Source organism: Danio rerio, chromosome 12 (genome assembly GCF_052040795.2).
Source record: "Danio rerio strain M-AB ecotype USA chromosome 12, GRCz13ab, whole genome shotgun sequence".
Classification (NCBI taxonomy): Eukaryota; Metazoa; Chordata; class Actinopteri; order Cypriniformes; family Danionidae; genus Danio; species Danio rerio.
In genome coordinates, this window is record NC_141032.1 from 27337066 (window position 1) to 27364950 (window position 27885).

The 27885-nt window shown below is 35.9% G+C and overlaps 1 protein-coding gene across 2 annotated transcripts; it reads right to left on the reverse strand.

The window, feature by feature from the left end:
• On the reverse strand, nt 1-26839 carry socs5a (suppressor of cytokine signaling 5a). Of its 2 annotated transcripts, none has more exon segments than NM_001113758.2 (2): nt 1-5815; nt 26460-26839. In NM_001113758.2, a coding segment is annotated over 1 exon segment (1587 nt). In that variant the 5' UTR covers nt 5797-5815; nt 26460-26839; the 3' UTR covers nt 1-4209.
• Between the last annotated feature and the right edge of the window lie 1046 nt (nt 26840-27885).

Here is a 27885-nt window from a genome sequence, read left to right on the forward strand (position 1 = left end):
TTACACATACAACACTTTTATTTTTGAAATTTAAGACAATGAAGCATAAGCCAAGAGCACCAAGAGTGACAGCTACTGGTGAAAGGGGGGCATGCTTCTGCTCCCCTGCAAGAACAGCAAACTGTAACCCAAAGTCAAACAAAAGATTACTATAGAGCAACTTAGTAACAGCCTGGGAGTAGGGACCAATACCTGTACATAAGAGAGAAAGAAGGAACGATGAAGAGAGAGGACACCGAGTGTGAGTAATTACAATGTACAGTACGAACCTCGGGCTGTGTATAAAAAATAAAATAATTAAACATATAAGAAGGTTTGAGAGACAGTGATATCCACGTCACTCCACAGTCCCTATTTCAGGAAGTGTATTGAGGGTTTACTACCAAGGGTCAAATCAGAAATTCAGAGGGAGGTCATGGGTGACTCAAGAGTCATCTCATGTATGATCGTTGTCAAGTGCTGTAACCATGACACTCGGTTCCACCATCAGCCCCTTCCTCGAAAACAAATATGCGTGCATCATTTTAAATGGGTGATGCTTGTGATGTATTGGATCTGAAAAAGATCCAACCAGAATTAAACAAGTCAGTCTTTGTTCCTGTCTAAAAATTGCTGTACCTCCCTCTAGTTTGTGTACAGAAATGGTTTGAAGAACACTGAACAGAAAATGTTTCCTGTTGGTATACTGTGCAAGGCTCTGCACACAAAATGGCTTGCAACATTCTCTCTAACATTTTAACACAGTCTTGTTATTTTTTAAGAAGTCTCAGCTTCCCAAGTTAGGCTACTGACATCAACACACCGCCAATCCAAACCTTAGCATATCATCTGAAAATCATGACCTTTCATTCTGCTTTGAGATCTGTGATAGTCTCCATCCATACACATTATTCATGTGCTGTCCCAATCACTTAAGTTAGTAATGTCTGATCTTGGTCCGGGATGGCCGGTATCCAGGAGAGTTAGGCTCCAACCCTAATCAAACACACCTTAACCAGCTAATCAAGCTCTCATTAGATATACTAGAAACTTAATCAAGTTGGAGCTAAATTCAGCAGGACACTGGCCCTCCAGGGCCGAGTCTGGACATCCCTGACTTAAGTCAATCTGAATAGACCTGGTGGTCTAGAAAAATGTCATAAATTACATTTAACTATATTGATCTGGTTAACAGACACAGAGCAAGTACATACCTTAATAATAACTTTGTTACTAAAATATGGGGGACTGAAAGCTTTGAGTATTTCAATTTCCTCGCAGAACACACTACACGCTTGTATAAAAACTCTAAATTAACGCTTATGTTTTTAATAGCATTTTCTACAATAAGGAATTATGCTTTCATTTGCCGCAAGATGAAATTGAACTAAACTGGGGGCTACTTAAGGTTGGGTTACCTTAGAAAAGGGTGCGGAATTTATGAAAAGGCACTTCTGAAAGTAAGAAGCAAAATCACATAATGAGCCAATTAGCACCTAGGATTAGAGCCAATTTGCAGTTACTTTGTTAGGATGGTTTCTGATCTCTCTGACAATTTTTCACCTATCTTAAACCTTTGGTCACATTAATCTATAGTTTCTCTCACACACCTTTTAATGGCATTGCACTATATCCATTGCTGTCATGATGTGAACAGGATGATTTTAACCTGAAGGTGATTTCGAAGGAAACCCACTTCTCAAACAATTCACATTGGTTTACATATGGGTCACCATTATAGCTAAGCCCAAAAACATTATTGCATTTTTTTTACAGTTACTAATATTAAAAATATTTCATTTTAAAATCTGTATCAATATATATGTAGATAGATATCTATTTTAATCCATTATGTCTTAAGTAAAACTAGGGAAGCTAAGGTGGAGAGAAGAGGCAGCATGATCCACTTCTCTACCCCCATCCGACTGAGCAAATATTCCAGCCCTGATGTAAATTGGTACAGGTATAGGTAGGTACAAGTCAAGTTTCATGAGTTAGTGCAGTAAGGAGTGTCTGGAGCAAAGCCAAGCATGACACTTTTACAGATGAGCAGGACAGCTGGCCCCTTCAGATGCCATGTCAACCTGAAACCTGCTTCACAACCATAATCCAAGCTAAAGCTCTGTCTAAATTGCACTAATTTCACCCACACCTCAAAAAAATGGGTGAGGGAGATCAAATCATACCACTGAGAGTTCCCCGAAGATCCTTCCTCATGTCTTTATATTTATTCCTAGTTTGACCCTGGCACTTTTCTCTTGTGCAAGAAAAAAATGACTCAACGGGAAAATGTGCAGGAAGACTTTAAATGCATCAGGATAGGCTGTGATTACTGTGAAAGATTAGTGTTGCTTGGGAGGAGCAGATAACACAAAAGGTTTCATGCCAGCTGAAGTCTTGACAGGGAGGTCAGGGGCAGTGCAACATACACACATACACAAAGCTGGTTGCTGGTTATAGTCACACTGCTGTTTCGAGCCTGAGCTTTGCATTTGGCAGTTCTACCTGATCTCATCAACTGAAATAAAATATGAAAGTTGAGGGAGTCAATAGTCATATCCCTAGCTCAACTCAAAAACACATCATACATCAGCACCAGGTCCATGAAGATGATGTTTCATGGAGCCATTTCATGACACTCAGTGCAGGAACAGTCATTGGAAAAATTCTCTTCCAATTGGACCACTGTTTGTAACTCATAAATTTTAGATGTATGAAGGCACACTGCTTAAATGATCTATCTTGTTTTGAGAATGGGCAAATATTTGTGCCATTTAAATGAGATATGGAGCTAGAAATTGCTCATTTTTGTCAAAGTAACTGTAGCGATGTTCTGATTGATTCTAAAGTGATCAAGGCGCTGGTCTTGGCCAGGGGAATCAATGCGAACGTACTCAATTTGAACTCTGAACATCCCCTGGACGCTTTCAGAAACAATCTGAAACACTTAAATGTACAACTCGGTAAGTATTAAAAAACATCCTATAATTAAAATCAAATTAAACAGGCCTCACAAAACAAGCCAGCTTGACCCAAAGCATTGGCACTGATGGGAAACCTCAAACCCTAGTCTGTCCTCTCTAGAGCAATGTGGGTTAGACAAAGTGAGATTATAGTGTTTATTCCTATAAAGGACGATGTTTACGCCTGACAACAATGGTCCCAGTGTAGCAGGTTTATGTATTGCCTCTGCTGCACCCACTAACATAAGCACAGTTAAGTTAAAGTGCTTTCAATCAGCGCCCAACTTCCAGGACACCGATAGACCATTCACAACAATACAAAAAAGACGATACAGAATTAGTCACCCCCTGTGCAATTAGTGGTAGGAATTAATGATTACAAAACATACATACAGCAACAGAACGCAGAGTGTGAGTAACTATGTTTTTTGAAAACCAAGCGCTCTCACATCACACCACGTCACATTGTGCACCATTTGTCCTTACAGCTTCCCAGAAGCGCAAGGAAGCAAAACGTCACAGAGCCCTTCTCTCCACTGCAATGCATTCCAAAAAGCTATCTGGACACTTTAACTATCTTTCATGGATCTCTTCTGCCTTTCTTTTAGCAGGGGGAAAGTCTTTCTAAAGTCTTTCCTGCTCCTGAATGCCTCCTCCTCTAACCGCGGAATGAGCACAGAACATTACCATGGGAACCACTGACAGAGCACCAAGAAATCTAAGATGATGAAAGAAGCTGGAAAAAGCAATATTTGGACATCACCGAACTTCTCCTCTGCCCTCAGAATTTGTCCACAATGTTACTTTAAATAAACACTAACAATGCAATTTCGATGCAAGGGAATTATGGGGAGGCAGGGAGGTGAATGGTACAACAGAAAAAAAAGTGAAATGGCTATAAACCAGTCAAACATTTAAAGGGTGGAGAGGCATAAAAATAGCTGAATCTGTAAATCCCCCTTAGAAAACGGCCATGGGAACTGAGAAAGAAAGAAAATGAGACCAAGACCTCGGCTGCTTCATCCTAGTCCAGAAGCTGTAGTGAAATGTGCACACTGGAGAGCTTGTATATGTAACTTATTTGTTTGTTAGAGTGATAACAAAAAAAAATAATGATAGAAACTTAGTGTTCAGTTTTAGGTCCCTCCTTTCTTCCAACCCCAAACATCTGACCCCTTCCCAAAAAGTGTGTAATTCTTTCACCTCTGCAAAGTGGTGAATGAATTACTCTTGATGCAGAGATGAGAAGTACAGTATCTGGCCTTCCTCACTTGGCCTTGACCGGCTCCCGCTCAAGCCAGCGTACACGCACCCTCTGCTTATAGTGATACTCCCTGAGGTAGTCCTGCAAAGCAGGGGGCAGTGGTAGTGCCCCGATGCCATCGTAGGTGATCCCATGGCAAATTGCGGCTCGAGCCAGGCTTTGCAGACCAAATGGGAAGGTCCGGTGCAGAGGCACAGTGAGCAATGGCTCAAAGAACATGCAAGCGCTAGGGTCCTTGTAGTGCTCCAAGAGTGCGGTGACAGTGGCTGCATGGAACACGCAGGGGTCGTGTGCATCAAAGCTGAAGTTGTGATTCCACTGCTCAATGCGTGCATGCAGTGAACGACCATATCGACGGAAGCTAACAGAAAATAGGTAGTCTTCCTGAGCAGAGTCACGCAGCAAAAAAGTTCCCTCTGGTCGACCATCTAGCAGTGCTTCAGCCTCGTAACGGTCCATCACACCCCAGTAACAGGGAAGGGCTGTGATCTGCAGCAGATCTGGAACCAAGCAATGGATATAGTCGATCTGGGTGTGCACTTTCCAAGGACCCGGTTGCTTGCTGCTTGGATGGCCCTCTCCTGAAGCTTGCCACTGCTTGGGCTTGCGAGCTTGCAAGCAAAGTGTGGTGGTTTCATCGTCCTCAGAGTCACAGTTAGCTGCTGCTGCACCTCGGCTATCGCCTACGGCCTCACCCATTCCAGGGGCAAGCTTCGGTCCTAGCTTATAAAGAGAAGCTAAAGGGGCTGTGATGGCCTCCACTGTGTGGATCTGAGCATCTGGAGGTGGGTCCACGCCCTCCTCAATGCTAAGTCGCCTTCTTTCTCGCAAACGCTCCTCTTCATCTTCCGGGGATGCACAGGTAGCACCACATGCATCCGGGGATGAATCCAATGGAATCACGTTGATAGGTGCAGTGTGTTGTTTAATAAGGTGCCATTTTCTGGCAAGGTCTGATCCTGGTGCAAATGGACATGTCTCCAGCATCAGCTCCGTAATTTGTATCTTGCGTTTGGGTGGTGGTAGGTGAGTATTTCGAGAAGATGAGCGTAGTGGGAGGCATAGGCCCACCGTATCATGGATTTGCTGGCGAATTGAACGTGTTGTCCCTGACTCCAACTCCTCAGGGCTGTTACTAGTCCCATGTCTGCGTCGAGACCGGCCTGATCGTCGATCGGTGGTTTCTAGAGAACTCTGAGCCTTAGTAGAACACGAGTGTCTCTTTTTTCCGCTCCAAGGTGCATGACGTGAATAAGAGTCTCTGCGGGCTCCCAGTGGAGCACGAGCATCATCAGCATCCTGCTCGACAGTGATCTCCAGTATCTGGGGTACATCTGCTACACAGTTATGGCCCCGCCGTGTCACACTCCCACTGGTCCTCCATGCCACTAGAGGAAGTGCTGCTACACTGCTAGAGGGACTGTTGGCATCTAGGGTGATGTCGCCCTGGGCTTCGTCCACACTGTGGCATACCGTGTCTGTTTGTGGTTGATGCTGTGGTGATGTTTCAACACGAGAACCCCCATCTGTGTGAAGCAGAGACTGACACCCTCTCTTCAGGTTGCTCCACACCTTGCCAACCTTCTCCATGAGGTGGGGGCACCTGGAACTAGAAAAAAGAAAACAGAATTTAGTTGGTACCTCATAACAAAAAACTAAATATCTAGTTATAAGCAAGCACAAACAAGGCTCAGACACAAGAGTGTGCATGTGTGTCAGGAACTGTGGGAGAGCAAAGTGACTAAGGCCCCATTTACGCATACATCTTGGGAAATCATAGCACAAGTTTGTAACAGCAAACATGTTCATTTTTAAAATAGACTGATGTTTGAAACAAGGTCAAAAACAAAAGCGTCAACTTTGCTTTTCTTCATAGATATAATAAAAACTATAATGACCACCGCACTCTGCCACAAGCTTTTGTTATTAGGGGACTTTTCCCCCCAATTTAATTAAGGTTTCCTAATTTTAATCAATGGTTTGTTCTTTTTACATCAATTATACACATTTATTTTCACAATTTATGCTAAAATTACTAATTATTTATTGACCATTATACATATAAAAAAACTGCTTAACTGTGATAGTTTAGTTAAGAAATCCATTTAAAAATCTGAAAAAGCCTAGAAATGTCAAGAATAGCTATTTAGAGAACACGTAAAACATGCATAATTGAATATTACATGTTATACTAAAACATATCTCAATATACTAATACAACTCAAATTAGGATTGCACTGTTTATATGATAACAGTGACAGATCTTAATAAGAGATAAAACGTCAGGTAGCCTAGGAGACTCATGTTAATTCCAGGTGTATAAGCCAATCTTTCTTGGCTGACCACTTGGGATCAGATCGCCCAAGAAGGATGTTAATACCAGGTGTAAACAGGGCCTAAGTGATTAAAGTGTTGCCAGGCAGACTCGCTGAGACTCAAGGCCAGCGCTAAAAATGAACCCATGGATCTGCTCCCAGTCAACATGCTGCCGTGGGCTGAGTTACAATGCCGGTCTAGGCCTGTCTTTTTCTGACCTGCCACAGTGGAGTGCATTACAGCTAATGAACTGAGAGGTTTTGCATGAGCTCTGTAAATCCTATCTGCTGTAATCATTGTGTAACCACCAAAAAAAACTTTGAACTTAGTTTAAACAATAAAATAAACAAAATATTAAATGTAAAAGTGAATTGGCTTGGACTTATTCATTGACTGTTCACCCCATGGATGTTATTCACATGTAATTGTAAAAGCAACACTATGTTAGAAAAAACTAAAATGTCAGAACAAGCTAAATGTGAGTCAGCAAAGCAGTGAGTAGTAGTGATGTCCTCCAGGTGAAGCGTGAGCTCAAGGACAGCTTGTGCTCAGAAAAACTAGCTTCTTTATTGAGCATATGTACTCCGGCTAAACACTCTTCTCAAAAGACAAACGTGCTGCCACTGAAAACAAATGAAACCCCAGGAACAGATCCTTCTACAGACAACCAAAGCCGACAGTGATTTCAACACCAAAACTGTATAGCATAATACATATGGTGCCCAAATATTACCATTAAAGCATGTCAACGCATCAGTTTGCACAGAAAACAAGACTTTAAATTATTTAATGTGAAATATGTCACAATGTGAAGCCTGAACGAGAGAGAAAAACGGCCATACATAATTAATGTAAGTTCATCAAGTCTCCAGATAAAAAGGAACAACAGAATGTAGGTCATGTGGGAGAACGAGCAGAGCGTTATTCACCTTCTCTCAGATAGAGAGGAAGAGGATGGGTGTCAAGTTTTTTTATTTATTTTTTTTTTTCATTGAGGTTGCTTGGTGAAGTTGGTGTCATGTGTAAATGTAATAAACATTTGAGATGGACTAACTTGAGGCTGACACCATTTGCTGATTTTCAGTTTTAAAGGATCAAGGGTTGGAAGATCAGACAAAACAAGCTTTTCACATTTGAAATATGTAACTCTGGGTCGTTTTTAACCCTGCATAAATGAATCCAGGGTTATCTTGATTTTTAATTATTTCACACCATGCATAACAATGAATCAAAAGCATTTAAATGCTGCTGTTTCAACACTGTGAATCCTAAACCCTGGGTTAATGTCCTTATTGGCATATTGCAGTGTCACACATTAGATGAACGCAGCCTGTTTGCTTTAAAACAGACTGACAATATTAAATGTAGTCTTCCAATTTACATGATTTTGGCCCATTTCCACTGAGTGGTATGGTTTGTACAGTACGGTACACATTTATGTCCATTTCCACTGTCAAAATGACCAAAATAGCAAATCATACCACACCACATTATTCTCAGTGGAAACAAGGCATTAAATATTTTCACCTCAAACGACTGGTTATAAACAAAACGCACTGTTTTACCCAAGCATGTGACTATGAGGCAAGTTCTTGGCTGTCATTACGCATAGTCCTAACCCGCCTAACACCTAAAAGAATGGTGACCCTGTTTTGAATGAGGGTTTCATAACAAAACAAAAAAAGGGTAAAAATAAATAAATAAATAAAGTAAGTGCTAACCCATTCTAACTTGTGAAGTGTCTAAATTGTCAAGTATAAAGCATTGCTGCAGTGTATCCAGCTTTAAACAGGATTTAAAACAATACTTATTATAATTTTTTTATATGAGATAGCAAATGAAAGCAAATAGTAACAGGCATGGGACGATAACCGTTTTCAAAGTATACTGTGGTTTGGAAATGTAAAGGTTTTAAAACCGCTGAAATTTTCGGCTATACCGTTCCTAAGGTATGTGTAATATGTAATATCATTTTTTTTAAGGATAACAGTATCTTCCAGCAAAAAAGATATCAAAAAATGCCATTTTAAATTGTAAAGAAATCTGTGCTTTAGAAACTAACGAAGACAGCAGAAGTCACTGATTCATTTGAATTATTTAGCCTGACATGTTTATTGCTCCAAGATATTTTAAATGTTTCTCAAAATAAAAAATATTGTGTTAAAATGGGAAAAAAGTTTTAGTTTTCTACCCAGACATTTAAGAAGAATATTTTTTGTGAGCACAATACCGTGAAACAGTGATATTTTTATCCAAGGTTATCATATCAACGTCTTGACAGGCCCATGCTTAGTAATTTGTATTTATATAGTGCATTTATTGTGTATTGTCATACACCCAGAGCTCTTCACAAATATGAGGGGGGCAGGGGTCTCTGAACACCATCATCAGTGTGCAGCATCCACTTGGATGACAGCCACAGGACAATGGCTCCAATGAGCTACCCACACACCAGCTATTGGTGGAGTGGATAGACAGTGATAGAGCCAATTCCGTGGATGAGGGTTGACTGGAGGGCCATGATGGGTAAGGGCCGATGGAGGGAATTTGGCCAGGACACTTGGGTTACATCCCTGCTTTTTTTAACAAGAAGTGGCATGGAATTTTTAATGATCAGAGAATCAGGACAGGCGGTCACAGACAGTATAGCATCCCCTTCACTAAACTGGGGCATTAGGACTCACACAAACCGGAGGTTGAGCGCCCCTGTTGACATAACTAACACCACTTTCAACAGCAACCTAGTTTTAAAATTTTAATAAATATTTTACATTGTTTTGTGAATTAATGGCTAATTTATAAGACTATTCTTACATTTTTGTGTAACCTACTCACACCTCAGTGACGGTACATTTTAGGGAGAGGTTAGGGGCAAATTGATGTGGTTGATTTAAACAGCCATGACTTTTGAACACTACAATCTGGTGAATCTTCATTTGGTAATATCAAATTCTAACTTGTGCGTGTGAGTGTGTGTGTGCGTGTGTGTGTGTGTGTGTGTATGTATGTATATATATGTATATATATATATATATATATATATATATATATATTAGTGCTGTCAATCAATTAAAAATAATTAACTAATTAATCGCACCTTTTTAAAAAAATTAAAACACAGGCATGTTAATGACATTTAAATTTCAAAACAATCAATGCCAATAAAGAAAACATTGATTTCCATGTTGGATTCTAAGTGGACTGCAAAAAAAAAAAGCCAAAATACAGGAATTGCAGATATGTAAAATAAAAAATGATAATAATAAACTATAGAATAGAAAAAGATGCACTCATTGTAAAGTTTTATTGCTGAAAGTTGAGAACATTAATTATAGAGTAGAAACCATTTTGCTTAATCCTCCTTTACATTCATCCAGTTGCTAAGACTAGGAGTATCCCACAAGTGCACAGAGACTCCCAAATGCCCGCAAATGAATGATAATTTCTTGCAAACCGGTCGTTAAATACATTGCACACCCCTCTCGCCCCTACACAGATACGTCGCTCACTCCACCCCTGACACCCCTCAACGGGCCTGACACACACACACACACACAGACAGACAACGCGCTGCAGACGTTTTGGCCCCAACGGCCTTCCATACTCCCCTCAGCGACTCCCCTCAGATTCAACACGCATGATCACGTTCATCAAATTAGATAAGCGTCCTAAACTAAGCGTCCTAAAGTATTACCGTATTTCACAAGGATTCTGACACAACAACGCAAAGCATACGCTTTCGTTGCGTTTAATGCGGAAACACGCTAAACTTGGAGGGCTCATGCTGAAAGGCAGAGTAATGCCCTGTCTTTGACAGCTCGCGACTTCACCAGACGTTCTGAGTACATTTACATAAGACACCAATACTCCGATTTTAATATGATTAAGATAATACTCTTATTAAAATTCTACCGTGTAGCCTCCCACCAAACACTAGACGTTGTGCGGACGTGCAGATCACGTATATTTTGCGTCGGTCCGTCCGTGACCATATCTGCACGTCAGTTCGACGTGCAAATCTGGTTGACATATTGACGTCGGACTATTACCACTTTTGGACGTGAATTTAACGTTCAAATCTGACCTATTTTGGACGTATAGCACAAGGTCTAGCGCAGAATACATTTTGTTGAGGAAAAAAAAATCTAATATATATATATATATATATATATATATATATATATATATATATATATAGGCTATATATATATATATATATATATATATATATATATATACATTTCTATTTGTTTTGAGTGTTTATTAAATATTCATTTTTGGCTGAACTGTCCAATTTAATGCATGTTTCTGGTCTTATTGTGAATTGGACTGTTGTTCGTTAAATAAATATGTTTCAATTTAATGTGCACTGTCTGTTTATTTGTCCTATGGGTGTTTGTCATTTAAAAGAATCACAAACATACAAAGTAAATAGACAAAAAAGACGTCAAAAATACTGTAAAAGGACGTCAAAAAGACGCCGAAAAGACGTCGAAAAAAGACGTTGAAAAGACGTCAATAAAAGACGTCATAAAAACTTTCATTCTGGCTCTTCAGAGGACGTAATTTCAACGTCTGACAAAGACGTAGAAAAGACGTCTTTTGGACGTAACTTTGCTTGGTGGGCTTAAAAGGAACCTTACCTTAAAGGCACACCGAGTCACGAAATGCGGAGAATTTTCTTTCTGTTCGCCATGCGGTATCAACTTACAACAGATGTCGAAAGTTAAAAATGAAACACCCGAAATTGCATGAAACTTTGGATAACTAGTGATGCAACTAATTGTTTTATACTGGAACTTGCCTTCAAAAAGTGCTTCCTTGGTCTTATCCACATTTATTGCATGTTGAACACACGTCCACCACAACAGGAAGTAAAAAAAACCTGAACTGCGTCAATTGCGTAAATTTTTTTTAACACGTTAATTATTTAAAATTAATCGCATGCGTTAACTCGTTAATTTTGACAGCGCTAATATATATATATATATATATATATATATATATATATATATATATATATATATATATATATATATATATATATAATTTAGAATTTTGCACAACCCTGACATTATTGTAGCCTTTTTGCTTTAATTTTATGCCAAATATTACTTAGATTTAATGTTTTTCTATGACTGGATGAAAGAGGAAGAATCTGATGATTATGTTAATAGTATTTAAAAAAAAATATTTTGCTATTATATCACATTTAATACTATACTACTATTTACTGTGTTTACAAAGTTTATATATATATTTATTGGTTCGAGATGTTCTTCTGGAACCTGTCCAACTGCTTATTGAATTGTAATTGAGGACCTCCACAGTCTGTGTGCCTGATTGTGACTGACTTTTTTTGGAACATGTGCACTGTGAATTGAATAAATTTAATTCACTCTGGAGTGCCTGCCTTGTTTGCCAAAGCAAGGTTATGTAATATCAATTTTCAGTTCTAGTCATTTCAATAGTGCGAATGTTGGTCATGCAACAATGATATATATATAAACGTTATAAATGCTCCGGCAATACTTTTGTATGATTTGTCATGCCAGTAAAGCAAATATTGAATAGAAACTGATGATTCCTTAGTCTGGCATTTTATACCCTCACCCTCATTCATGTTTCCAAATATTACACAGTGACATTTTGGCTCAAACAGCATCTGCAAAAACCTGCTTGCTTATGTCATTACGGAAAAATATGTGCAATGGACACCAAAAGTGTTAGCATCTTCATTTTCTGCCCACTCCTGCTCCCTATTGTTCTTCCCATTCAAAGCCAGTCTGCAAGCATAAAGAATGATCATAAATCAAAGTTCAGATCTTGCAGTGGCAGCTATGGCGACAATGTGCATAGAGGCCAACAAGCCTGACCTTTCCCCCAACTCAGGAACCTTGCTCCACTTCTAGACTGAATTTGCACTACATAACATTTGTAAAATTGTGGCGCCAGGCGGTCAGAAGAGCTCGTGAAAAAGGGTCATAGAATTCATTAGGATGTATTCTGTGAAACTGAGTTAAATACGAAGTCAAGGGTCATTTTTTTATGCCTCGACTCTCATAGTGAAACAAGACTATTGCATAAAAAGTGTTGCATGACCAACATTCGCACTATTGAAATGACTAAAACTGAAAATTGATATTACATAACCTTGCTTTGGCAAACAAGGCAGGCACACCATAGTGAATTAAATTTATTCAATTCACAGTGCACATGTTCCAAAAAAAGTCAGTCACAATCAGGCACACAGACTGTGGAGGTCCTCAATACATTGTGTATTACAATTCAATAAGCAGTTGGACAGGTTCCAGAAGAACATCTTGAACCATTAAATGTGCATGATAAGCAATGTCTTTTTCCCAGTGCTTAAGAAATTATTGATATTGGCAAAATCTGACATTGCAATATTTAGTTTTTCTGCAATATACACTGCAATATAAATACAATTTAACCAAATGATTTAAATAGCTATTTGGAGAGTATTCATTCATTTATATGTGAATAGGGCTGCACAATTTATCATCAGCATATATAGCTGCATCGATATCACAGCGTGCAATGTTGCTTCTGAATTATAGTTGACCAGGAGCTACAGAACACATGTTAATTGTAAAGTCACAGCTAAATTTCACCGTAATAGAGACAGTTTATCATTTCCATGTTTTTAAGTCTTGTAACTGAGCATTTCTGACCTACTTTCAGCGCTGAATCTAAATTTCTGGTTTTAAATTTTAGAATATTGAATCTGATGTTCTCAAATCGATGTTTTGAAAACTCGAAACTGTATTTCTGCAATCTGGATATCTGCAGTTTATGAATGGGCTACATGCACCTCCAGTGTTTTTCAGTCAATGATGATCTCATAAGGTTCCTTTTTACAGTATCGATGTTGTAATGCAATTCAAATATAATCAGCTAAATAGACTTAAGCATCTATTTGGTTGTTCAAGCATTAAAAGAGACAAAACAACACCTCAAAGCAGTCGCTGTCATTAGCTGCAGGCTGGCGCAGAAACTTTATTGAAAATACTGGGGTAAAATTAATTTCCATATTTTAGACATGGCGAGGAATAATGAAATTTAACGCAGTGCTTCTTGTTTGGTCTGACACCCCACTTTATATCCTATCTCAGCCAGGCAGTGCAGATTGCTGTTTTATTTTTTTTAAAGAAATCAGATCTTAAATGTGGCAATATTGTATAAGATTACAATTAACCCGAAGCCCAGGGGCTGGCTAACAGAATTTAAAAGTCTGTGTTCATATATTCATTAAGAGCAAAAAAATCGTTTTAAAAAGTGTCTACAAAATGTGTCTGACCTAATTCAGTTGTCTTAAATTTAAAATGTTTAATATTCAAGTTAAGACATTCAAATCTAGTTTTAAAGGTATAAAATATTCAGTTTTATTAAATTACAATAATTAATTGTTAATAATTAAAAATTAACAAGGTTCAAATTCAGATTGTTTTGGCATATTTAAGCTCCATACATTTGCAGATAATTTAGCCTGTCTAAAGGAAAAACTCTTAATTTTGACTAATTTTCTCTGAAGGTGAAAACAAAACTATTTTACTAACAATAATTTGAGATATTGCTACTAAACACAAGACAAAGAATAGTACCTGAATACTGTTAGAATCCACAGAAAACAATCAAACAGAGCTATACAAAAGTATAAAACTGCATTCATAGCGCAATATCTATTGTTGAAAAAATTAAATATCGTGCAGCCCTAGAAGTGAATCATGAATAAAATATAATAAATTACAATCAAAGATAAATACTATGAAGCAAAGATATAAATATAATAAACAGAGCTTTGCGGTTTTCAAGGGAGTCTAACAATATTCACATACAGCAATTAAATAATCAAACTACACTGCATTTTTCATTGTATAATTTGTAAAAATTAATCTTTATATAATTTACAAAAACAAAGATACAATTTTCTGTGCCTGAATGCTTTAAATTGTCTTGAAATGCTCAAGCAAGTCACCGCCCTTAAAAACACAAGCAGAAAATAAAGTTAAACTCTGCAGCGACTTCACAAATCTCGTGTTATGCACACTGTGATATCAATGCAGAAACAATAAATTGTGCAGCAACAAAACAACGGAATATATATATATATATATATATATATATATATATATATATGTGTGTGTGTGTGTGTGTGTGTGTGTGTGCTATGCAATGGTAATCTTTGCTATAACCTGTATGTATGAATCCAGCTGCTTTGTTTAGTATTTCCATCCATAATGTTTTCTTTCACGCTGCATGTGACAGGGGAAGCTCGAGTTTGGCTGTGGGGCTCCCTTGTGTGGCTAAGAGACAGAACCGCACCCCAAGAGCAAACAAACACGACTATTTTAAAAAATATCTGGCACAAAAACTGGTTGACATGGCATACTAATAAAGACAGCGCCCCTTCCTCAAGCCCAACAGCTGGGTTCATCACGGTGCATTTTCAGATCTTTAAAGACTACAAATTACTCAAGAATTTGAAACTCAAGGCAGAACGAGATGCTGATGTACTGCAGAATTATTCTAACCACATAATGTAATTATAATTGATGAAATATTACACAACTTTAAGATAAAAAAAACAATTGCAGCAGGGAGCAGGAGTTTAGACAAGGCTCCATGGAATGTGTTGTAAAGTTAGAATACATCATAAATCCTTCAAATGTTTACTTATTTTTTATATATCATTGGTTATCAAATTAATTTCTAACAATAAGATAATGAGAGCAGAACTGCATGAACTCCACAAGTGTCTCAAACATGATAATTCAATTTCCACAGCAAGGATTGGGTGTATCATGTGCTTCAGTGGAAGAACATATGACCATCTGTACAAAGGAGTTCACACTTTCAATACGGTAAATTGGATTAGTACCCTATAGCGAGGCAAGGGATTACGCTTGATCTGTATGTTTCAGAATAATGGCAGATTATTAATCATAATCTATATCGTCATAAAAGTAGCAACTTAGACATTTATGCTCAAATATTCCTCATTCACAAAACAATTTTCTTTAAAAGGTAAGAAATCCCTCAAGGTAAACTCCAAGTACTTAGTGTGATTTGTCCTTAGTGCAATTCCAAAAAAGATACATGTTATTATATTAACTGTCTTTGACATTTTCTGATTGATTGTTCTTCACAACTCTTAAAAACTCTTCATAACTATTTTTTAAAAATTCCTACATCTATAAGTACAAAAAATTAAGATGCAATAATTTTCAATTGTTAATTATTATTAAAGATGTAACAAATCACAAATTTTACAGTTCTGATCACATAATGTTTTTTTTTTTTTTTTTGTCAAAGATCGGACCATTTTTCGGATCAGCCAAAAAGTTGAGAAGACAAATTTAATTTGCTTTCTATTTATTACAAAAACAGTACTGCAAAACACTTTTGGTTTTAACAAACAGAACTTTGAAGCTCCAATTTAATTAAAAACTAAATGAAGAAATAATCATCTAAATAAAAATAAATGGTAAAATATTCAGTACTGTGAAAAATTCACTCTTACTACTGTTGCTGATAGCGCTAAATGTTTAAATCTAACATTTTAATGTGTGCAACTCATATTAATTTTTAGCCTCATTTTCAATAAATGATTCAGTTATTCACTTATAAAACTTCATGTTTTATTGCAAGATGTGTCATTTCTGAAGAATTATTCAGTAGCCTATTTTTGATGGCTGGTTGCCACCTATTGGTTTAATAATGTAATTGCTGCCTACAACTTTTATTTTTGAGTGTTGGTAAATGTATATGCCAGTGATTTAAATCTTTACCACAAACACCAGTGGTTTTATCTAAACTATAAACTGTTATCCCAGTATTTGGAGACCACATGGGAATGCCAGGTTGCTGACGGAAGGGGTGTTAGTGAGGCCAGCGGGGGGCGCTCAATCTGCAGTCTATGTGGGTCCTAACGCCCCAGTGTAGTGAAGGTGACTATACTGCTCAGTGAGCGGCATCTTTCAGATGAGACGTTAAACCAAGGTCTTGACTTTCTGTGGTCGTTAAAAATACCCTTCAAAAAGAACAGGCCTTTAACCCCGGCATCCTGGCCAAATTTGCCCACTGGCCTCTGTCCATCATGGTCTCCTAACCATTTCCATATCATAATTGGCTTCATCACTCTGTCTCCTCTCCACCAATCAGCTGGTGTGTGGTGTGCAATCTGGTGCAATATGGCTGCCGTCAAGTCATCCAGGTGGATGCTGCACACTGGTAGTGGATGCGATCCCCATTGTGTAAAGCGTTTCGAGTGTCTAGAAAAGCGCTATATAAATGTAAGGAATTATTATTATTATTACTTCTTTATGGTGCACAGCACAATTCACATTTACAAAATCTAATTTGTAAATTTGTAAACACAATTTATGAATTCACAAGAAAAAATAATTTCAATTTGAACCAGATAAACAGGATTTGCATATTTATGAATGGTGTTTTGAATACACAAATTGAATTTGTGTATTTTCAAATCTTGTTTTGAATTTATGAATTGCATTTGTGTATTTAGGAATGGTGTTTCGAATTTACGAATTAGACTTGTGTATTTTTGAATCGAGTAATACATTTAAAAATTGGATTTTTGTATTTTCAAATACTGTTTTGAATTTATGAATTGGGTCTGTGTTTTTGAAGCGTTTTAAATTTATGAATAGGATTTGTGTATTTTTTAATCATGTTTTAAATGTACAAATTAGATTATGTGAATGTGAATTTTCTTGTGGATCTATGAATTGCATTTTGAAAAAAATTTGTTAGACTGATCTAGCTCCATACTGAAGTTATGTAACTTCATAACTAACTTAAATGATTAAAGACTGAATCTTGATATTTGTGTGTTTTTCAAACACAGATTTGAATGCAGCGATTGAAGGATTAATAAACATAGGCAAATCATCATCGTTTATAATTTATTTTGCGTGGATGTTGAGACGCCAAGCTTTTAATGCTAAACGTTTTTAAATTTAACTCAATTCAATTCAATGATTTGAATGAAGCGAGAGGCCATCTCTACAAATTTAGGATTAATCAACCAGTAAAGTAAAAAAAAAAAAAAAAAGGATTGATCCACAGGCCACGTGTGTTTCGAACTGTAGGTTGTGATCGATCGTACAAATCCATTACACTCCTATGAATCAAATAGTGTGCATCCAATTTAAGTGCTCTTTCAAATCTTACATTTAGATCCTCAATTCTACAAATATCCCCTAAGAAATATACAGTTCTATCTGAAATGTATGTCTAAGATTGACTTTTAATCATATTTAAGTTGATGTTTTAATAACAATAATAATAAATATTATTATTATTATTATTATTATAAGAATTGATCCGCATTTAATTTTTGCTATATGGAATGTAAAAATGTAAAAGCTTTCAAAACCACTCAGAATGCAGAGAGAAATCATTCCAAAACAGCAAAACGCAGTCTGGAAAATCTAGCCATTTATAAGCACAAAGTACGCTTCTCCACATATACACACATTCATTAATTAACAGCAATTCTTGGTACCTCTGTACTCATCCATTGTAACCCTCATTACTCTGCAGCTTACAAGATACTCCACAATCTTAACCAGTTAGAGCATATTAGTGGATTAGTGGATCTCCTCTGTTCCACCACTGACCAGACTCATCAGGACGGTCTGCGGATGAATCCTGGCACCAGATCACAAAACACTAGCCCATTAAATACTATGCTATTCTCTGCTCGGCTAGGGTTTCTGCTACCAAGAACGCTAACAAGCCTTGCCCAGAGCTACTGCTTCCTGGTAACGTGGGCCCAGCCCCCTCTGTTCCCCATGGTCTCACCCCCTCTTCACCTGATACCGTGGCCAAATTCTACACCAGACGTATCTAACACCCAAGCGCCAGAAGGGGAAGCAGTCCAGAGACGTCCACCTCGTTCTCACGAGGGACAGACACTCAAATATCTACACAATCTCAGGAAACAAAGATCCACACCAACATTTTGTTTGTGTTAACAGACCTGCATCTCAAAACAAAGCTGGCACTGCTATATTTTGGTTTTCTACAATTATATAATATTGCAATAAAAAAAACTATTTAACCAGATGATCTGAATAGCTTTATATGGAAAGTGGGGCTAGGCGATTTTGCTAAAAAATTAACAAAATATCATGTTTTATATCATTCTATATCAATAATTATTCAATATTCTTAACAATACATTTAGGAATATCGGGCCTTTTTTTTTTGTCCACCTTATTTTACATTCCTAAACAAAAATATTTAAACAAAATATCTATTTATAATACAATAAACATACGTGTTAAAGTGAGTCAAACTCGATAAAAAAAAATTATACAAAGTGTGCGCAATGGTAAAAGTAAATCAACATCTGTGAGGTGTCAATAATAATAATACAATAAACCTCAAACTCTGTAAACGAAACTAATTCTGAAAATCAAATCTGAGCTTTCAAGTAAAGGAACCAATCTTCATTATTCAAACCCGCACTGCAACATTACAATTTATGAAATTGAATGACTACATTACCCCTATGCTAAAAAATCTTTCAGATGGGGTGATAGCGGATGGGATGCGCAAGAAAAGAAACCAAAAAGCCACTCTGGTGACATCTTCGCGTGTGTTGTAATTCTAACCTTAAATGACAAGCGCATGCTTTGTGTTTGTCTGAGGTTATTAGTCTGCTGTTATTACTGAAATGTGTATATTCCATACAAAGCGTGAAGCAGATTGGTTAGTTCCAGTGCTCGGGGCATTCAGAAAAGTTCAGATGTTTTTCAACTAGGTGTGCCTAAATGCTGACACCCTAATCTTATGGGCATTGATTCCAAGGCGTGCACTCAGCAGCTACATTTTAATAAAATTATAGCGCTTCATACCAAAACTATATACCAAACTTGTTTATTATCAATGTTGAAAATGGTGTTGGGACAAAATAAATACTGATACTGATTTTATCCCCCAGCCCTAATAAAAAGAAATCATTGTTATATAATAACTGGGTTGATTTTATACACACAAAAAATATTTATGCAGCTTGTTTTGCAGCAAAGTAGTTATTTAAAATGAGCTTCAAATGTTCATTTATGTTTTTATATTCTATCAACTTCAATTTGTTATGTTAACTTAATGTGTTGAGACAACAGGAATTAATTGTGTGGAACCCAGCATTTTGTACGAAGTATGGTAGTGAAACATAATAAACAAATAATAAGCATGTATTAATAGATCAGAGCAAAGATACCAATTAAATAAACATTGTTTTAGAGATTTTGAGTGAGTCCAACTGTATATTCAGGTACTGAAACTAAATTATAGCACTACAGTATTTTTCATAGTATAGATTCAATAGACAATCTTTGTTAAAGCTACAAAAATAAATTATTGTGCCTGAATGCTTTAAAAATCGGTCACAGAACCTAAAATCTGGACATGCCAAAAATGTCAGAGAAATAGCAAAGAAAACTTTCTGCATTGCAGACTTGCTTCAGCTGCTTCTGGCCTAAAAAAGCTGCATATGAAAAAGAGCGCACTTAATAGATGACATACGATTAAAATGAGAACCTACGAATGCATCTTTCCATATATGCGGTTGGCAGCAGACTAAACTATCATAACAGAAAGAATAACTGGAACTAGTGCTGCACACATATCAAGAGCTGCAAAATACAGCTTTTCAGCATGGATCACAATGTGATCATTCACAAAAGTCTTTATCAACTTTTCATTTGCATGTTTTTGATGCCCGAGAAAGTATAAGGATTTTAAACACTCTCAGGCATGAAAACTGTACCATTTGTGACATTAAAAACGATTCGTTATCAAATTATTTTTATTTTAATCAAATAACAGTACCTGAATACTGTTAGACTCAAAAAAACTATAAAACATTTAAATTGTCTCTTTTTCTTGATTTTATTTAGAGATTGTAATTAGATTTTATGCAGATGCACTCCCACTGGAGAATCATGCTAATTAATCAAACATTATAGATTCTTTCCAAATAGAGATATTAAGTCATCTGGTGAATAAAGATAATCTGATAATGCATATTGTTTGCAAGTATTTTAAAAATGCAACAAAAAGACAGCTTCGTTTTCCGCCTTTGACCTTGCGATGTTTGCTTAGTTTTGTTACTTCGTTTTTTTTTTTGTTTTTTTCCCTAAATTCTGATTCATAGAACAGCCAATCGGGGCACTCTATGGCTGCTCCAATGGCTGATGGCGATTCTATGTGATTCTGGGAAATAAGCCTGACAAGTGGCTTTGTATGAAACACACCAAACACACTAGCCTTTACAAATGCTCACATGACGGCCCAACACAGCAAAAGGCCACCCGTTGATTGGTGTCTTTAAAAACACATGCAACTGATAAACTTTCACTGTATTATGGTGTGAAGAAGCATTGCTTGCATATGGTTAATGCATTTGGTTGCTTTTTTTCCTGATGTACTGTTTTCATAGTGTTAATATAATGCATTGTTGGCATGCTCTAAAGTTGACAAATAGCTACAAGCTATGAAAAAAGATTCTTGTTAAAAAAAACTTGTGTGTATATATATAAAATAAAAACTTTTATCTGTGGTACAGCAAATCAACACAAAAGAATGCCATAAATATTGCCGCAAATTTTAAGAAAAGCAGCAGGCAATTTCATTTTAGGCTACAAAAAATCTGAAAAAAGTCCCACAAAATCCTGAAGGGATTGCTCAAGTCTGCAGTGACTTCTCAAATCTCATGCGCTCTAAACTGCCATGCGCCTATTGTAGATGCACGCATTACCATGACGATGGTGAAAAGATATACAGTATTGCACAGCCTTACTGTTAACATGCCTGAGCTCTTTTGATAAAAGTCTAAATGCCACAAGAGATTGAGAAGAAGCTCTTATCTACACCATACACCTTCAGTCACTGAAGACAGCACAGCACTAGATGTGAAGTATGCCCTCTGACAATGAGAGAAACAGCATTACATAAAACATCCATATTATGGAAAGTGAAATATGGGTCCTACTGAGAGCTGATGATAACATCCATGGGTTTGGATGGCAGACAGACTGGGTGGGTTGTACTTCCTTGCACACAGATAAGATTCATGAAGATTCATGAAGAAACTGGCTCCTTGGTTTCACTCAGAACAGTCTTTTTAATCACTATGGTTAAAATAGCCATTATCGAATTGGGAAATGTTGCATTTGTTTCATTATCAAACTCGATTAAAGGACAACACTAATGATTTAAAGCTGAGGCATGTAATTTTTTTTCCAAGTTAGCTCGTTTTTTTTATTATAACCAATAGAGCGATTATACATTAAATTAATCAGAAGTGACCGTAAAAGTATTTCAATAGGTTGCAGAAATTATATTTCAAATAAATTATCTTCTTTTAAACTTTCTATTCAATGAACAATCCTGAAAATGGTCTGCACCAAAAAACTAAATTCAGCTTTGCCATCAAAGAAAAATTTTTGTCTTAAAAGTATATTAAACATTTTGTAAGTTGTAATGATTTCTCACAATGTTACTGTTTAAGGTAATGTACATTTGAATATAAGTTTTTACAACACATTTTCACTAACCCCAAGATTTTGTAGAGTAATGTAAAATGTGTTTATATTAATTTAAAAATAAATATCAGCAATAAGAAGCAAGAAAATATTCCCATGAGGTTTCGTTTGTTAATATTAGTTTAAGGTGTTCTTGTTGGCGTACAATTATGCATTTAAGTACTGATTAAAATTAATTATAAGCACATACTATAAAGTTTGGGTTAGGGATAGGCTTGGATTAGGGTTAATTGCATGTAGTTACACTTAATTTACCATTGCTTATATAGCAAGTAACACTGTAAAGGTCACTAAAAAGCAAAGCATGACCCAACTTAGCTGCACCATTTCACCATGTTAATTTCAACATGCAGTGCTTAGTATACAGAAGTAGGGCCCTCACAAATCAATCTTTTAAAATAATATTTTAATAGGAAGCTGTACAATATTGTATTTGTGCATCTACATTAGTCAGTAGTCAGTGCTGAAGCCAAATATGGAGCTTATCTAACAAAATAACTCACGATAATAGTCCAAAAACTAGTACAACCAAATTTATGTTACAGAAAAATATTAAATACAAAAAAATTATGTTTATTAAATCGTTTTTTTAATTCACCAAAATACATTGCCTAAATTCATTGAGAAAAGGATAAAAAGTCATTTTAAAATGAGGTGTACTCAAGTATGCGAGCACTGTACACCATGTTAATTTCAACATTTATCAAAAAATCTTATATAACAAATATAATTTTCAAAACTGTATTTTTTTCCACGGCTCTTAGTATGTTGGTCAAATCGCATTTGCTAATCATTTTATGGGTCGATTTTGAATGGTAGAAAGTCTGAATTGACCTCCGTCATGTGCTAAAACTGTATATTATCAATTTACAGTAACAATTCATCATTGCAATAAATTATAAATCAATTTGCCAAATATAAATTATTTGACATATCATCATTTTAAATTAACCACTGAATTAAACGTTAACAAATGAGTTATGACTGTGCCTCTGGTGCTCTTAATGCAGTGAAGCAGCTTTCTAGGAAGCATCTGTTGCAATGTCTAAGCCCTACTCAAGACAACTAAAATATCAGGGCAGACCTTCACCTCTGTTCATGGAAATATGTCAGCATGAGTTCACGAAGTCTCTTTCACTTTACTAAATTGTCTTGCGGGTCAAGAGAAACACTCTGAGATACCCCAAACTAGCAGATAATATTTCATCCATGTTCAGAATAAGCCTGAAATGTTTTGCAGTATGGCAGGAGGTGTGCAGAAATAAAAATATTAGCAGGCATGCACAATCTCCACAAAGCACACATTTTGAAAAACATACTTCTGAAAACTAGACCTCCATAAAGACAGAGGTTTTATGGGCCTACCGAGGTTACGCCACTGTATAGCTTATGCAACAAAGGCCCATAACTCCCAACATATAGATAGGCATATTAAATCTGTATTGAGTAATATTTGCAACTGGATATCATTCTGATCAGTGCTTTTTTTTTCTTGCATGCTGAAAAGAAACCAGGAAAACTCTGAAAGTTACATTTCATAGTTTCTATTAATAGATTGAGTCAGAGTAGTACCTCCACAGGCATAGTGACCTGCAACTGTCACATTCATCTCAGGCATATTCTAGTGTTCACTGTCTTATTTTAACTTGGGGATCATTTAGTCATTACTTGATTTACAACAATTATAGTTCATTTTCATTCATTCATTTTCTTTCCACTATGGACTTTTCACACATACACTACAGCCAATTTAGCTTATTCAATTCACCTATACCGCATGTCTTTGGACTGTGAGGGAACCCACGCAAACATGGGGAGAACATGCAAACTCCACACAGAAATGCCAACTGACCCAGCCGGGGCTCGAACCAGAGATATTCTTGCACCTGTGAGGCTACAATTCAACAGTCAAGAATGAAATGAAAATAAATTGCACCATAAATATCTGCCAAAAAGAAAATCTGCCATTAAACAAAGGTTATTTCTTGATACAACGAATAAAAGCAAGCTCTCTGCTCAAAATTCAGTTTCATCTATTCTGGTGTATTGATTGCAATGTATGGTGATGAAGCATTATTTCACACAGTTTAATATTTTGTTCTCACAAGTAACTTGTAACAATAGACACTTGCATTAAAAATGCTTATTATGTATATAAATCACAATTGTACATGTAATTAGATGCAGTCATCAAAATGGCACACTTTATTTTTCACTAGGATAAGTATATGTATATTTTTTAAATGACCTAGAACACACAACTGATTAAAAATGATCTACACAAAAGAGCTGAATTTCAAAAATACTCCACGGTCAACCATTTCTATCATTTCTCACGTCAGTTCACAGCCTGTTATGGACTTGTATGTTAGTAACAACATACAAATTAACTCTTATTGTAAATTTTAAGCAAATAATAAAAGATTATAGAATTAAATAGTGAAAAGCATGAAACTTTCATAATAATTAGTGTAGGCCTTTGCAATAACAGTGCAGCTACAGCCTAAGTGGAATCCTCCTCAATGCAGGCATAGTATTCTTATAAACACCTTAATGATTCCTTCTACACTACTAGATATAACAACTACTGCCCTACATGTGGATCAGTTGTGCTGAATAGCAAAAAAAAAAAAAATAGAGTCTAAATGCAAAAAGACTAAGAGCAGCCCAAAATACTAATGAACTAATATTCATTATTATTGAATACTAATTAAAATAATTTTTTACTTTAGATTTTTCCAACATTTTTCAAAACACTAGGTTTTGCCTATTAGTCACCAAAATACTTTTACAAAATATAATATTTATTTTTATATTTATTATTTAAAATAGAATAATTTTTATGCCCACTTATTCTTTTATATTTTTTAATAGGTGAGAGGTGAGAATAAGTGTGTAGTTTCACGTTTACCTGTATATATAGATTGCAATAAATGGTGATGAATCATTATTTTACAAATATTTTGACATTGTTCTCACAAGTAATTTGAGAGAATAATAACGATAATAACAATACAGTAGACGCTTTACCTGCATTCAAAATGCTTATTAAATCACCATTGTAAATGTAATTAGATGCAGACACAAAAATGGGACACTTCATTTTTGCCTAAGATAAGTATTTGTATATTTTTTTAAATGATCTAGAGCCCACAACTTATTAAAAATAATCTACACAAAAGAGCTGAATTTAAAATATACTCCACGGTCAACCATTTCTATTGTTTCACATGTCAGTTCATGCAGTGCCACAGACTTGCACCTTAAAAAAATCTGGACATACTGAATATGTATAAAAACTTAGCTCAAAAAAAAAAGAATCTGCGCGCACTTTACAATAATGTTTGATTAATGCATACTAGCATGAACAACACTTGCACAACATTTATTAATCATAGTTCAGCATTTAGTAATGCTTTATTAAAATCCAAAGATGTCTTTGTTAACAGACCCGTAGTCAGCCTGGTGAAAGGAGTGGTTCGTTATACCTCAAAAAGTGGACCTTTTTGCAGTTATTTTACATATTTTCTAATAATTATGAGATTTAAAAACTGCACTGTTGTGACATTTTAAGCACATTTTTTTTTGCTAGATTAGTTTATGGTAAACCAAAACATTTAAAGAATTACGATAAAGAAATATGAAAAAAGGCTACTTATTTTTAGGCTACTTTATGATATATCACTAGAGGGAAAAAATATCAATCTGCTTTACATTTAAAACTGTGGCCTATTGTCATTTATTAGGCAAATAACACACTGGCCAGCACATTCAACTTTCCTCAGTCTCAGAATCCGGCCATTTGAATAATAAAAAATAAACATAATAAAAATGTAAAGTTTCACAATTTATGATATACTTCACGGCCAAGCCATTTCTATTGTTCCCAATTCAGTTCACAGCCTGTCATGGAATTGCATGTTAGTAGCTACATACAAATGAACTCTTATTGTAAAGTTTGAGCAAATAATAAAAGGGCATTTAGTGAAAAGCATGAGACTTTCGTCATAATTAGTGTAGGCCTTTGCAAAAACAGTGCAGCTACAGCCTAAGTGCAATCCTCCTCAACACAGGCATGGAAAAATTACTGTATTTTTATGGACACCTTAATGATTGCTTCTACACTTAACCTCATATAACAACTACTGAACTACATGTGGATCAGTTGTGCTGAATAAAAAAACAGAGGCTCTATACATTTCTACTTGCTTTCAACCGGCTTCAGGCATTTAGAAAAGGGGCCGACTGGAAAAAAGAAACAGTTAAAAGGCCATCGAACATGCGCGATAACATAAAATAATCGATGCGCATTCACAACACACGGAGAGATAAACTCACCGATCCTTCTGTCGTGCTCTTTTATTGTTTTTTCGGGTGTCTTCTTTTGTTTGCGAAAAAAAGGCTATCAAGAATAGTCGGGTACATTTTCCCGAGGCTAGACACGGCGCTAGATAAAACAGACGGACGGGAGACGACCGGGAGCATAACTGCGATAATCGAAAAGCAAACTGCGCATCGGTTTGTCGATGAAGGCGTAAACATTTGATACTTTGTATTTACATGGCCTACGATCCCCTCATCCCGTTGGCATTTCTTTCCCTGACGGCCGATATGGTCGCCAAGTGCAGCAGCAGCGGAGTCGAGAATCAGGAGAGGTGGTGGCAAAGCTGCTGTTGACTGACATCGGGAAACTCCAATTGCACGAAGCTCTGTGTTCCGGCGGATGCGGATGGGGAATGACTTTGGAAGCGAGCGTCACTTCCTTGCTCAAATTCCAGCTCATGGTGGGACGTTCGAATCAATTTAGTGAGTCGGTTCTTTTAAACAGTCGCTTTAAAAGAATCGGTTCCAAATTTTACATGATGAAACATGTGGGCTCGTTTTCAATTATGATTTAAATAATAACATAATAATATTATTATTATTAACAATAACCTAATAATAATAATATTACCCTTTTAACTGCCTGCTCTACCAAATGGTTGGCCATATGTTGATATTGATGTTTTAAATAATGGGTAACACACAACATTGTTGATTTACAAAAATATTATGCTTAATACTATTAAGCAATACTATGCTTCATTTTGGTTTTATTGTTAAAAAATAAATGTTTTATGGCATACTTTTGGCAAAAAATGAAAGATGATTTAGTGTTCAAAAATGTTTTATTTTGATTGTGTTTTTTTAAATAAATTAGTCTTACACTTATATTTTCAGATTTTTCATAGTATATATATTAATTCTGGTTCTTCTACCATAAACCTACTTATCAACCATTTAATAGAGGCTGATATTTTAGAAATTATGGGATGTGTTGAAAAAAATGCATGGGATTTGTTAACATTAGAAGTTAAAAAATGCAACCCATTTTTATTAGTGGGGTAGCAAAAGGGAAATAATATAATAATAATAATAATAATAATAATAATAATAATAATAATAATAATAATAATAATAATAATAATAATAATAATAACATATGTATAGCCCATTCAGCTATCTGGTCAAATTAAATGTAAACGTAATTGAGTTTCAAGTGAACTGAGATAGAACATTAACAGCCAAGTTTGCTAATAAAGTATATAAGTTAATCATAACTTGCTTGTATATGAGGAGCATATTATAACATTAACATATTTTATGTTGAAGAAAAAGCAATAAATATTGTCAAACACTTAATTTCAGCATATTTTGTTTTAACACTTCGTCATTTTTATCTTTTAGATCTTACCTTTTGCTTTATAAACGTCTCGGTTCACTT

Excerpts from the sequence above, each read along its gene's own strand:
- socs5a (XM_087275400.1), bottom strand. The coding sequence starts at position 5,796 with ATGGAGAAGGTTGGCAAGGTGTGGAGCAACCTGAAGAGAGGGTGTCAG.